At 38.2% G+C, this 15,555-nt stretch overlaps 1 protein-coding gene across 1 annotated transcript in view; it reads right to left on the reverse strand.

Moving 5' to 3' along the window:
• The window catches only part of LOC137083355 (doublecortin domain-containing protein 2-like), a 48,249-nt gene that overhangs the window by 9,824 nt on the left and 22,870 nt on the right, over positions 1-15,555 (reverse strand). The window contains exon 7 of the mRNA XM_067449244.1: positions 15,324-15,498. Coding sequence (XP_067305345.1) covers positions 15,324-15,498 — 175 coding nt within the window. The remainder of the gene's footprint in view (positions 1-15,323; positions 15,499-15,555) is intronic.

Genomic DNA, 15,555 nt, shown 5'->3' on the forward strand with positions numbered 1-15,555 from the left:
AGGAAACCTCAGTTAAAACTTGTTTAGGTTCTCTCTTAGGCATATAGCTTGGGCTATGACCGTAGGGAATGATGTCACTGGCAGCCTGTGTGGCTAGAGGGGGAGTGGTTCAGACTTTCCGCGAACACTCGTCCAGGCAGTTCTCACTGCCAGTAAGGGGCGTGCACTCCCCTCAGCATGGCGGCGTGGGTATATCGTTCCCCGTAGCGTCAGCTGACGCAGCGCGAGTTCCCTTTCGAAAGGGAACGTCCCCGGTTACGTATGTAACCTTAGTTCCCTGAGAACAGGGAACGAGACGCTGCGTCACATGGCCATGCTTCAAGGTGTGCCTGCCCACAGTCCCTTCAGACGAAGCGGATGTTGTCATGTTGGCACGGTGCCTTTTTATACTTCCTGGTCGCACGGTGATGACATCACCAGCTGCCGACGGTCAGTAGGATTGTGATTTGATAGCGATTTCAGACACCTGTCACGCTGGGGGCGTTCCCCGTAGCGTCAGCTGACGCAGCGTCTCGTTCCCTGTTCTCAGGGAACTAAGGTTACATACGTAACCGGGGACGTTCTGCATTTGAGTCCTCTCGCTGAGACCCTGACAGTGACTTGTTGGTTAATTTCCATAAAAGTACATAAAAGTGCATCTATCTATCTATCTATCTATCTATCTATCTATCTATCTATCTATCTATCTATCTATCTATCTATCTATCTATCTATCTATCTATCTATCTATCTATCTATCTATCTATCATTAAAGTGCTCCACACATCACACAGTGATGCATTTGTGTAAGAACAATATCCATATTTATAATGTACTTTTATGGACTTCAAAAACTAAACTAGAATCACTGCCATTATAAAGCTTGGAAGAGCCAGTCTATTTTTTTTAAATATAACTCTGATTGTATTTGTCTGAAAGAGGAATGTCAAATACACCTAGGATGACTTGAGGGTGAGTAAATCATGGGGTAATTTTCATTTTTGGTTGAACTAACCCTTTAAAGGTGTATTTTAGATGTTTCCTTTCCACTAGTCAAAAAACAACAACAACTACAACAAAAACAAAACCTCAAGAAAAGCCAAATAGGTCAATATCTCTCTATTGACTAGTGCATGGAAATTTAACATAAATTGCCCTCGAGTGTCTTGCCTTACATTTACTAAAAGGAACAAGGTTTACAACAAAATCTGTAAACTAAACCATACATAACCATAACTGAAATGATCTACAATGCAAAGTGTCTCAGCAGTTCAGGCAGAATAAGACACATACGTTTTTACACTTAGAGTTAGAGGAGACTTAGAAGAACATCATCTACTCCATTTATAGCTAGAAATGAAGACTTTCACAAAAGACTCAAATGGTGAAAAGTAAACAAAGCAGCACTGCACTTATGAAGTGAGATGCGTGTTTGAAAGACCCGTGTCAGGTGTTCCGCACTTTCCGGCCAATTTCACACAAAGGACCGAGAGCTCCAGCGGTGATGTGAAGAACTCACACATGTGAAGCTGTTAAAGCAGTCATTGGTTGCTAGGCACTCGGCCAATCTTTCTAACTCCCGTGGGCCAGAGAAGAACGAGTCCTGCTGTTTACACGCTATAGATGAGGTATTTATGGATTATTTTAATAAAGACCTCCCAAGGCTCACTATAGCTTTCTCTCATTTACACGTTACCAAGCAAACTACACAACCTATGAGAAGGAGCCTCAGAGCTGTTCTGCCGTCATGAATTCTGCTTTAGATCACTGTTAGTGACAAGCTTTACTTTCGTTCTTATATGGAGCTAGAAATATGACAAAATGATCTGAATTTGAATTGTATAAATCTGAATTATTGACAAGTGTAATCTAACAAAACTGAATATTATGTTGCATTTTACATAGTTCTGAATTTGAATTTTTTAAAATGTTGAATATAGAACCTTTGAAATTGAACACATCTGATATGTTTTTATGTCGAAATTGTTTAGACATGTATTTTCAAACAGCAGATATTTTGTTCTGAATTAAATCAAATTCAATATTCTAAAATACAGATCATCAAATTCAATATTCTAAAATACAGATCATCAAATTCAATATTCTAAAATTCAGATCATCAAATTCAATATTCTAAAATTCAGATCATCAAATTCAATATTCTAAAATTCAGATCGCAGAAATTCAGATCTTACAGAAAGTAGGCCAGAGGTCATCAGGGAAGAGTAAAGGATGTCAGAAAAATCCAATGGAGCACCATATCTGATCATTTCATTTACTATTTGTAATGGAAGAAAGAGAAAAGATCAAACAACCCCTTTATACTTTTTTGTTTATTTTAGATTAATGCACAGAAAATGAGATTTCGGCTAGATTTCTCATTTTTCGTGCGTGATTTACAAATCGCTGATTAGTGAAGAAAATCTAAGCGTTTGACGTCATCTGTCGTTCTCCAGGGTTGAATCCAAAATCGCCCCCATAAACCCTCACTATTCCCTACTTTAGTCCACTAATACAGTTAACTCGAAAAAGTGAATGAATGTAGATGAATGAGTTTTCTTTTGGGGGTGGGGGGTGAAGTTGTTAACAGTCTATGGCGTGACAGTCACAGATCACTGTAGCCCTCGGTTCAAACAAACGGCAGCGCTCATGACATGAACCAATCACCTCCGCTTTACAGCACGAGAGAAACCATGAATGAACACACAGGGCTGACTGTAAGGGCTCCACATTATCTTTGTCTGGGACAAATCAAAGAGGGTTTCACTTTCCCGACAGGACAAATAAAACATTAAAATAACCAGATAATTTATTTATTATTATATTCAATGTAAACAACGACTGATAATGGAGTGGATCTCTGGTAACAAAGTCGCGTTGAGGCTGGCGCTGCCTATCTCTTTGTGAGACATTCGTGGAGAAATCAAAACAAGTGAGCAGCAATCTAAACGATTTCAAATAGCTACATTGCAATCGTGAATTGTGTAGCATAATTCATTATTAGGTACTTACATTTTAGACTCAAAAACCTTTTTTTTTCTATTTCAACTATGATTTCACCAACGAATATAGTTCCAAAGGAACAACACTCAGCGCGGTGTTTTGAACTGAATGAATCAGCGTTTTGAATGAATCATTTGAATGAACGACTCAATGACTCACTCATTAAGACGATCACTTGCTGCCACCTATTGGCGGTTTAGTTTCATGTTTAAAAGTATCATTGCATTTTTTTATTTGTATATTCAAACATTTAGAACATCAATCTCATAACATTATTCATTGCTGTTTTATTTTTGCAGTTTAAATTAATTAATTTGATTGGTAAAAGCCCTAGTGTCTTACTAATATAACTGCATTTATTAATCAAATGTAAGAATTGAACATGAAATGCATACATTTAATAAGATTTTAAAAAAATGGCCTTTATAAAATGACATAACACCCTGGGGTAAATATCACAAATATGCAGATTTAATTAGGCCTATGTAAAAGCTGATAGAACACTGATGAGAATATTACTACAAAATCAATATATTTATACCACCAAAAATCCCCCCAATACACTGTACAGTACATACAATTTACTCTGTACTGTGTACTCTACCTGATAGGCCGGATTTTGAAACTTGTTTGCAGGTATTGAGGGTATAGGGGGCGATTTCAGATTCAGCCCAGGTCTGTTCAACAAAATAGTAGTCTTATAGCAGTAGAAGACTACCGCTTCTTAAACTGTACTGGGCAGGTCCTAGATCAGGCAACTTTTCTGTGCAACTTAACCCGTTTCACAGAAAAAAATGTTTATCTGATATATAAAATATTAATCAGTACCCAACCTTATTTAATTGTGCGGTAAACCACATGAAAAATGAGAAATCTAGCCGAAATCTCTTTTTCTGTGCATTAATTTAAAATAAACAAAAAAAGTATAAAGGGGTTGTTTGATCTTTTCTCTTTGTTCCATTACAAATAGGAAATGAAATGATCAGATATGGTGCTCCGTTGGATTTTTCTGACATCCTTTACTCTTCCCTGATGACCTCTGGCCTACTTTCTGTAAGATCTGAATTTCTGCGATCTGAATTTTAGAATATTGAATTTGATGATCTGAATTTTAGAACATTGAATTTGATGATCTGAATTTTAGAACATTGAATTTGATGATCTGAATTTTAGAATATTGAATTTGATGATCTGAATTTTAGAATATTGAATTTGATGATCTGAATTTTAGAATATTGAATTTGATGATCTGAATTTTAGAATATTGAATTTGATGATCTGTATTTTAGAATATTGAATTTGATGATCTGAATTTCTTTTTCATCTGAAATCTTGAATCTGTATTTTCAAAAACTGAATATTTCCAGTCGATTAATTCAGAACAAAATATCTGCTGTTTGAAAATACATGTCTAAACAATTTAGACACAAAAACATTTCAGATGTGTTCAATTTCAAAGGTTCTATATTCAACATTTTAAAAAATTCAAATTCAGAACTATGTAAAATGCAACATAATATTCAATTTTGTTAGATTACACTTGTCAATAATTCAGATTTATACAATTCAAATTCAGATCATTTAGTCATATTTCTAGCTCCATATTCTTAGACCACATGATGCATATCTGATGCAAATCCATTACAGTAGAAGCGATTGAGCCAAACATGAGAATATGGTAATAAAATGTGCAAATGCAATTGGTATGCATGCACCTGGCATCAAAAGCGTTGGATGATTTTGCTCTTATGCAAACAAGGACAAAAAAAGCAAGTGCTGCTCCAGAGGCAACCAATCACATTCATAACCTCATCAAAACTGATAGTGTATGAAATATGTATGACATAAACTGTTTAATCACAGATGATAAAATTTCACTTTTACAGTTTGGGGTTTCTGTGCACTTGGAATCTTTGGGTCTGTATAAAATATTAAACATGTATTTCAACTATTTATTGTATTAAAAATGTACAGCTCATATGTTTACATACACCATGCAGAATCTGCAAAATGTTAATAATTTTAGCAAAATAAATGGTATGGTAAAAATTGCATGTTGTTTTTTGATTTAGTCTTGCCCTGAAAAACTCTTGCAAGGACTTCAGATGATTCTGAATCAACATGCACCAATCAATACAACATATATTCTAATCATTATGTTCATAATAATGACTTAAATGAGCTCATTGTTTCTGCCTTAAAACAATATATTGTTATCTAACTGATTTGTATACATTTCTGAAATGCATTCCTTGGACACAGTCTCTGATCATTAGAGTCAACCGATCTCTCTAAATTGTAAAGCATTTTATGTCTAGCTGGTTGGAACTATATGTATCGTGAAAAGCGCAATACAAATAAATGTGAATCAAACTGAAAGAGCCGTTTCACACACAGATTTTTAATGACAAAACATTAGCTGAATGTATTAATGAAAAGCTGTTCAAAAATGTACACACTCTTAATTCTTAATGCTGTGTTGTTACATGTGTATGTGTGATACATATTCACAGGTCTCTCTTAGTGAAGTTGCCCACTATTCCCCTATTTTTTTCTTTTTTTTTCTTTTTTGAGCTACACTGAGCTGAACAAATATCAGTATATTAGCAACATGAGCATTGTGACATTACAGTTAGATGCATTTCTGTGATATTGATTTGTAAAGTGTGTGTTCCTTCATCTGAGCAATATCTACATAACAAACAATCACAGAGACTCTTTTTTTTACACCAGACAGGAAGAAAACACCTAGCCTCACCCTGAACCACCCTGAGCACCTTAGCAACAGCACAGCATCGCCCTGGAAACCATCCATAAACAAACTAGCATTGTCTTCATAAAAAACATTAAAATCTAGTATAATCTACTTTTTGTTCTAATGGCATTAATGTATTTTATAATGCAGGAAAAACGTCAAGTATAACTCTATAAATGTGCAGAAATGTTTTTCTCAACATGTTCCACATATAGTCTACCGAGTAAACCGACAAAATATTATTTCTTTCTCCTAATCCAATAAGCCTGCTTCAAAGGATCATAAAACAGGACTGTTGGCATGCAGGATAGGGATGTAATGTTTTTTTATGGCAATTCATGAGGAAGTGACACAAAAACGGCACAGCGCTCAGACACGCTCGCTTACAGATAGACCTGTCTGCTCAGACGTGCAGTTCCAGCATTTGTTTTTCCTCATAAGTGAAGACTGCTGGAAAGCATTAGGAAGATGTAGTATTTGGCTAATTCGCTTTGGCAGCGTCACCTTTTTCTATCAGAGCCGGGGGGTTAAATCTTGTTGTTTGCTTATTAAAGCAGCTTTTAACACGCTGATAGCCAGATTAATGAGTGTTCTTGTAATTACAGGCAGCGGCACCATCATAAACATACATGGCTGTAACGCTGTCCTCTACAACAAATGAAGATGAGGAACCAACCAAACGGCCACCTTCAGCTGCAACTGACCTTGCGGGGATGAAATTTACCAGCTAAAGGGGCTTTTCATTTCATTGCATAATGGTGATGCCACAAAATTGCTTTCACAAGGTTAAACAATATTGCGCAAACAGGAGGAATAAAGAAGACTGAGAAAACATGATTTCATAATAGGTGAAAGCCTTGAAATGCAACAATGACAGTTTTATCATTCCCATCTGATCATGTCCAATCATTAAAAAGCATTTTAAGCAAGCCTGACACATTGATTATGTCCGCCAACCAATATACTAACACTAAGCTTCTATGGTTCCATTAAAAAGACACATGTAACCTTCAGTCTGTTGGCAGCCATTACAGATTGGGTATGTGCACGATGAAAGAGACCTATTGAATATGAGGTGTTTTTTTATGCCTCAGTAAAGCACAAGGGCAAAAAACACACTGATGGTCTGTGACTCTTAATTGTCCAAACATTTCCAGATTTGTACTAGCCTATACTGTGATTAATTGCAATTTTCTGAAGAAAATGTGAGTAATAGATGCGTAGTACCAAAGTGATAGTGCTATTTTTTCTATTATATTGTGGTCTCAACATTTATAGAGAACAAATACACAATCTTTAGAAAAGACCCCTAACCTCAAACAGCAGCATGTGTTATAGTCATAGTCTTAACATACATCACATCAGTTTATTCACCTATACTAGTGACGTGAAGCTGGTATAACTCACAATAAAAGTCACTGCTGATGAGTCTGTAATGGCTTTACCACTGCATAATCTGTACAAATCATAACCCAATGGGGCTTAATTGGGAATATTTTAAGGCACAGTTTTGGAGGAAAGCAAATTGCCATGTCTGACAAAAATAAAGCACCATGCTTTAGGTGGGAGGACTGTGTAAAATTGCACTGATTACCACCTCCTCCTTGTCTAAGTGCATACAAAAAACGTGGGCGGGTTAATCAGTACCGACTTTCATTCGCTGGAGTGCTTTCTTGCATTCCTGTTGATTTGTCAGAGGAAGACAGGAGACCCCTATAAGAGTGCTGTTACCAGCGAGCAGCAAACCCACGGAGGCAATTGTCCAAGCTCCGCCCAGCAACTGTTACACGGGCCTCATTCTCGGGCCAATCATGCAAGGCAGCCTCTTTCAGAAGAATTTCAACATACAGTTCTCAAAAAGCTCCTCCAAAACATCAAACATCCAGGGGCCTGATTCAAAATCCCACACTAACTCAGCCCAAGGTCTTATCGTAAACATGAATATGTAATACATTATTAAAGGAAAGTATGTTTTATTTAGTCAGCAGACAGTGAGGAGTGAGTCCGTCACCCACTGCTGTAAGTACTGGAAGTAAAGATGGATAAACTTATAAAAAAAACTCTAATGACCCTACAGACATTGTTTGCTCCCGTCCTGGAATCTGATTGGTTGAGCAGCATTCCAACCACTCTAAAATTGATTTTTACTTCTTGTCTGTGATTTCATCATCACTTGCTTGTCTTTCCAGACGGACTGTCAGTCTCTGTGTCAATGGTGGTGATTTTATAGTGACATTTCTGCAGATACAGTTACAGTAGTGGGTGGCACCAAATTACTTAATGAATGAGTCACTGAATTATTCATTTAACTAATTCATTCAAGACTGAAGCAGCATCCAAAATATGCATAATTCCCTACTATATTGTAGGTGAAAACAGTATGTGAAAACTGTAAGTCTGAATTATGTATATACACTGTAGATAAATAAATAAAAAAGAGCTTATTAGTGGAAGTTTTATAAGAAAACACAATTTCACTTTAATTTCAGCTATTTCTAATTGGTAATCCTACACATGGGGCAGATCTATGGGTGGATCCAGGTATTTATATATATATTTTTTTAACAATACAATTTTCTAACATTTAACAATTCTACAATAATTATTTTTAAATGTGATTTGTTTTGTCATGCATTAGAACTCCTAATATCAATAAGAATATGCTCATTTGTCTTTTCAATTACATCACGCCATTAGTAATGTTATGTTCTTCTTCACGCAAATCCAGATTAAAACTAGCAGCATCCTTTTCCAGTTTCAATGGGAACTAAAAGCGACCTGAAGCCCTGAAGCAGTCTAATATGAAGGAATCTGAGCAGAGTTACTGTGGCTGCAGATGCCATATGCCCCAGAAGCCTCTGAAAAAATGTCAGTGGGACCACTGTCCTCCCATTGAACATATTCAAGCAGTTCAAAACTGAACAGACTCGCTCCTCTGTAAGGTGCGCATGGTTGACCGAATCCAACTCCATACCGAGATAAGAGATCTGTCCTCCCTTTCGAACGCGAAGCATAGGAACAGTTCTTTGGGAGGCCGGCAGGCGAACTGAATCGCATTGCCGAGTCTGATTGTAAGGATGAACCAGCAAGATGGACTGGGGAGCTCTAGCCTGGCCCCCAGGAACCGAGCAAGCAGGACCAACTGGACCTCAGACGTACCTGGGGTGAGGCAGCGAGGTTGAACACACAGACCCGATTCGGGATGCCAGGAGGCGGCCCGGAATGTTAACTGAGTATTCCAGGGTGGGGCAGAGTGTGGGTGAGAAGGCCTGGTGGCATCCTCGAGCCCCCTGATGAAAGGAGGGGAGGAAGGAAGTGTCAAGGCATCGAAGCGTCACACACTGCCGGGGTGCGGACAACATCTCCCAGAGAGCAGCTCTTCTTATCCCTGGTCTGCCCGTATCAGGGCTACGTGCCCTTAGGCTTGCCGGTGGACTTCACAGGACCCTGAGTGGGTTGGACGCCACACTTACCTCTGGCCACCTGCTGCCCAGATAGAAGCTGCACCTTGCGCTTAGCAGGGGCAGAGGCGGATGCAAGGGGACGCCCTGTGGCCGACAACTGGGTGGGGGCAGCAGCTGGTCGTTGTGGCAGAATGTTCTTGATTGCCTCCGTTTGCTTCTGGGCCACCGAGAACTGTTAAGGAACAAAGTTCTCGATGGCGTCGCCGAAGAGGCCACCGTGACAGACGGGCATTGAGGAACTGACCTTGTCGTGCTTGTGCATATCTGTCATATTGGCCAGGTTTAGCCACAGTGGTTCCTGACCCAGGAAATGTGCAGTTACTTACGTCACCCCAAGAGCGAGATCCGTCACCGTACGCAGTGCCAGCATAACTCCTGGGTCGGAACTTCCCTCGTGCAATTCCTTTACTGATTTGGTCAGGAAGACCTGCAGGAGCGCCATGGCATGCAGAGACGACACAGAATGTGTAAGCCTTGCTTATGAGAGCGGACGAGAACATACACACCTGGGAGGGGAGACGTGGATTACCCCGCCAAAATTCTCTGTGCCATCATCGAGGGTAGTGAGGACAGTGGAGTCAGTCGATCGGTTTCACGGGTTATAAGGCGCTGTTCATGATTTTGGGATCTCCTGATGCATTTCCGAGAAGAAAGGTACAGGGAGCTGTTCTGATAGTGCTGAAGCACACAGGGGAGATGACCGCGGCTCACAGCAGTTCAAACGTGCAAGCCTGCAGTGAGCACTCAGAGAATGTCCAGCAAACTGTGAAAACAGCTGTTTGTTTTCTTGAAGCAACCACCATCACACCTGCACCAGGAAACTGAGTGATCCTTCTCATATTTAAATAAGCTCTCTGTAGGAAACACAGAATTGACAACAGCAGTGTTCGGCTAAGAAATAGAAAGTAAGGATGCAGTATTCCACTTCCTTATTTATATCTGCGCTACGGGGTGGAGCGTGGAATGCGTGAGCTGCATGCCAATGCTCACTGGCTCGTTTTTGAACACTCTGAGTAGATCTCTGAAAATTATTCCCAAGTCTTCGGTCAATCAGACTGGGAATCTGAATTATAATGATAAAAATTCCACGTGAGAACCATTGGGAAGTTTGCAAATAATTTTGATATCCAAATTCCCAGGTGGGCCTGCCATAAACTTTAAACATGGTGGCAGGGAAGATTACTGCTGTGACAGGTATGATTTATTATTTTTTCCCCAAAAACAGCTAGATTATCTTGACCTATCATGAATGTAGTTCATATTTACATTTTTGAGTTATCATTTGAAGCATATTGTATGTTTTATATACATCGAAAATAGCTTGTATTTGATCAAAAATTACAGAATCGGCAGAAAGCAGACTGGATAGCATTGCACATGTTAATATTGTTGTAAATTCATGTGCCACTACATATAATTTTGGTTTTAATAAGATTTTCCCAATTAATAGGCCAGAATAAACCTGGTGTCCATGATTCATTCTGACATAAAAGCACTTGAATGGAACAAGATCGTAATCACAACTTCTGAAGTAGAAATTATTACATTTTCAGATGGCATGTGAAGGCAAAATAACTGCGCATACGATAGACACTTTACTATCCGAGGCAACAGGGGAGGAGTTGTGAATGCAGTGGTGCAATAGGTCACATGACAACAATGACCAGACGAATGTAGTAACAATCAAATCAAATGCTCAAACAAGTAGAGTTTTAATTTCTTGCTAATATATGTTTCTGAATAGGACTAAGAAAAAAGAATTCCCAGACTTCACCATTAATTGTGCATCTCAGTAGCTACACATTCATACTGTTTTAGAAGCAGTCTATGTAAGATATTATTATTGAGTAATATTATATTATTCACATAAAAATAGATACTGCACTACTACAGTTTATGTTCTGATACATCTAATACTAACGAGATCACGCTGGTAAGGACACAGGAGGAAAAGACATTGTGTCAAGAAAATTACATTTCAACATTTAAAGAAGCATCTGACTCCCTCTTTCAAACCCACTTTTATTCTCTTGTCTCTCACCTCTGTTTCAGATATTGCATTACTGCCATCACTGCAGGCCATGATCTAATTAGAAACGAGCAAGACTTTAGCACTTGTCACATCTCAGTCTGTTCGGAGGTGCTGAAAGACCTCAGACACACACACACACACACACACACACACACACACACACACACACACACACACACACACACACACACACACACACACACACACACACACACACACACGTTCTGATCAGTGAAGTGAGGCACAGAGAGAGGCACCTTAATGGCCTATTTCAGCATTATTACAGTATTGTGGATGGATTGTCACCAGGAGCCCTGAGATACTGAACTGTGAAAGCCATCAGCGGCTCTTGTACATCTCCACACTCCTCTGATCCCTCCCTGTCATTACTGGAGTGGGACGAAGCCGCAGCAATTTCCCCGTGATTCCTTCTTCCCTCTCTCAAACACAACCACACATCATCACTCTCTTCCAGAACCCTCTCTGCCTTCATTACGCCATGTGATTGGAGAATTTGCCCTACATTCACTTAACACTTGTGCCATCTGTTAGGCTCCCTTGTTAATGGTGTCAGATCCTCGACAAATCATTGATATTCAAATGTATGCACATAGCGTTATATTCCAGCACATAGTTTCCTGCCTTCTAATGCACGGTTTATTTATCAAAGAGGGATATTCATCAGTGCAAGACATACAAAATGTTGGGTGCTGGGTTGAGAGCTGTGCTTTAAGACGGAACTTTAATCTGAATAAAACTATTAACAATTCATTGGCATTTTAAATGGATGTAATTTTAATAATAACAAAACTAATTTTTAGCTAATTAAGCACTCTCTAATTTGTTCCTCATTTATAAGGTTTAAACCTAAATAAATGTTTTGTTTTTTTTTACTTTTGTATGTGTCTTTAACTATTATGGACTTACATTAAAAAATAAAAATAATAATAATAATAATAATAATAATAATAATAATAATAATAATAATAATAATAATAATAATAATAATAATAAAACACTGTTATGTATTTAAAGGAACTGTATGTAAGACATGTATTTCAGTTAATCATAAAATGGCCCTGATATGTAACTAGACATTCGGAAATCATGTTAATTTCAAATACTTCTATCACTGACAACAGTAGTCTGGCTAGGATATTGTTATTTAAAAGTTGTTGTTGCAGCCCACAAGTGATGTTGATGTTGAGATGTTGTGTTTTGGCCTGAAGCTCCACCCTCCACGTATCGACCAATAAGAAAGTCAGTAGTGTTTCCGCATTGGGGTTGCCAGATCTACTCTAGTTACCACAGCTGCAGCTACAAACATTCCTCTCCCCCTCAGAGGGAGGGGGATAGGGGATACACCGATCTACAGTCAATTGAAAGTGATTGCAGTACCAGTTTTGGCCACAATCTTACATACACTTCCTTTAACGTGTCCATGTTGTTTGCATAACACTTGTGCTGCTATTGAGGTGGGACACAGATAAGGTTAAGGACGGGTTTGATGGTATGGATAGGTTTAAGGGTGGATTAAAGGGTTAGGGAAGGGTCAACAGTGTAATTGTAGGTGTAATTACAGAAATGAGTTGGAAAAACCAAACTCTGGTTAGGCCAATCACATCGTGTATAGAGTCGGTGGACGGGGCTTAACATAATGACAGCAGAGGTGTATGCTACTTGTAAAACAAAGAAGCTGGCGAACGACAGACTTTCTAATGGGTTTTGGCCGCAACTCTGGAAGACTTGGAGTTAAGCTTTTCTTTGAGAAAAAAACAAAGAATGGCACTGAAATCATTCTTAAGAAGGTAAGATGTGTTCAGAGTTTTGCTGACCGGATACGGTGTAAGTTTAAGAAAATGATAACTGCCTGTGGGTGAAACTGGCAAAAAAAACTACATGCACCGGGTGTATGATAGGGCCTTTTGTATGAAAAATGCATTAAAGTAAATATTAAATAGGGTCAATTTCGATTTCATGTTTATTTTAAATTAATTCTGCCACCCATTGTGACAAAAGCAGAATGTGATGTTTCTGATCTCTTGCCTTTTAATTCAAATCATCGCTTCGCACTTTGCTTCAGATGTATAACAATGCTGTCGTTATGCGTAAAATTATTTTCCTATTCTAAAATAACCCATGTCAAGACCATTCTGACACCAATGGATTTTTGCTGGTTAATTCAACACCATACTTTTACCATTATGTTAGATTCAATATTAAATTTAAGCACAGATCTGTATTTTCACAGCCTGATGATGACAAATAACAAACTATAAAAAAATCCTGAATCTCAGTTTTTAGCAGCCAAAATGAGCAGAATGCTTGCTCTACACGACTTAATAAAATCTGAACCATTGAAATATGGGACTAGTCAGTAAAGAGGATGATTACATCAGGCAACTAAACTCCATGATTGTGTAATCCTATATGCTGCATAAAGGAATCAAATTGAGACATTTATCCAGCGACATTGGAAACTTCATTAATTTACAATTTGATAGGGTCAAACTGACTCACTATTACCACTTGTTTAATGGTGGCTTTGCTGGATTCTGTCATACACACTTAAATCATCACCTAAAATGACCTTGGTGAATATGTTCCTAGAAATCATTTAAGTCATGGCTAAAGCCTTCATTCATGAAATAAAATGAACAAATGTCTGTGTAAAATCGCAACATATTACGAAAGAATGATTTTCACACAGAAATTAATTCTGCTCGGCCCAAGAAACGGAAGCTTCGCCTGAAAGCGTGAAGAAGAGAAGAGTTGCTTTTGTTGACTTCATCGCCATGGAGATTTAATAGGCTTGTTTCAGACACCTGGGTACCAGCAGGACCTTGAGTGCTAATGAGGAAAAGACACTTCTACACTAGCTACAGACGCTGCTCAATATGTGACACCTCCTACCAAAACCTCTTATTCTTGAGCTTTATTTTCAGCACATCAATTTAAGTATGAATCAAATTTCGTTCATAATCTGGAGCGTGACTAATAGCATTTGCGGGCGATCTCTGCAAGGGCTCTCTTTGCACTGAAATGTCATCATTCGGTGAGATGTACTGAAAAGAGACACGTGCAGTCAAGCATGGCGCTGATCGCACACCGCCGGCTGCAATCTGAGGACACATGATGAGGATGATGATGGTGATGTAATCCCTCTCATGCCACAGCAAGAGCATGAGCAGCACACTCACAGAGCGTCAGTGCCATCTCTTGGACACACAGGGAAGCGCTTTATATAAGCATAACTGAATTACATCATCGGTATCAAGACAATAGTGGCTACTGAGACACTTGAGTTCAGACACAAACGCAAAGAAAGACATGATAAAAGTTGATAGTGATAGATTATGCATATTTAAAGTTAAATCAGTCAAATCTTCTGCAGTGTTAAACCTATTTATATTGATTTAGTACATCACACTTGTCATGAAACAGTGACAAGCTAAAAAATACATTTGTTCTTACAGTGTACATAAACTACTGTTCAAAAGTTTGGCATCAGTAAGATTTGTTTAATATAATTTAATACTTTTATTTAGCAAAGATGCATTAAATTGATAAAAAATGACAAAATCTTTATAATGTTAAGATTTCTATTTCAAGTAAATGCTGTTCTTTAAACTTTCTATTAATTGAAGGATATTGAGAAAAATGTCATGGTTTCAACAACGGTTTCCAACATTAATAAAAATAAATGTTTCTGAAGCAGCAAATCGGCATATTAGAATGATTTCTGAAGGGTCATGTGACACTGGGGACTGAGCAAATGATGCTGAAAATTCTGCTTTGGAATAAGGAATAAATACATTTTAAAAAAATATATTCACATAAAACCAGTTATAATATTTCACAAAATTACTGATTTTACTGTATCTATTGTTTAAAAAAATTCACCATTGGTGAGCATAAGATGCTTCTTTCACGTTTAAATTTCTTACCGACCCCACACTTTAGAGTTCTAGTGTAATTATGCATGCTGTGTGTGTGTACCTCTTTTGGACAGAAAAAAAAATGTTTCATTGTTTGTGCTTTCATTAATTTTCATTTTCTACTGATGATTGGTCAAACGTGTGTCTCTTACCATTGTCCTCTGCCTCATGAGATGCCATAAGTTCGCTCCTCTTCTTGCGTATGTTCATGAGTCTGGCCTGAGAGATCTCTCTGACCATAGACGACAGCTGTTCTTTGGAGCACTGTTCTGGAGGACTGCTCTTCTCCTGTCCACACTCAGACTTATTGACATGATTGTTCCCCACCTTACGACAGAAATATTCAATGATTTAACATATGCCCAGTGCAAATAATAATAATAA

The sequence above is a fragment of the Pseudorasbora parva genome, chromosome 7 (genome assembly GCF_024679245.1).
Source record: "Pseudorasbora parva isolate DD20220531a chromosome 7, ASM2467924v1, whole genome shotgun sequence".
Classification (NCBI taxonomy): Eukaryota; Metazoa; Chordata; class Actinopteri; order Cypriniformes; family Gobionidae; genus Pseudorasbora; species Pseudorasbora parva.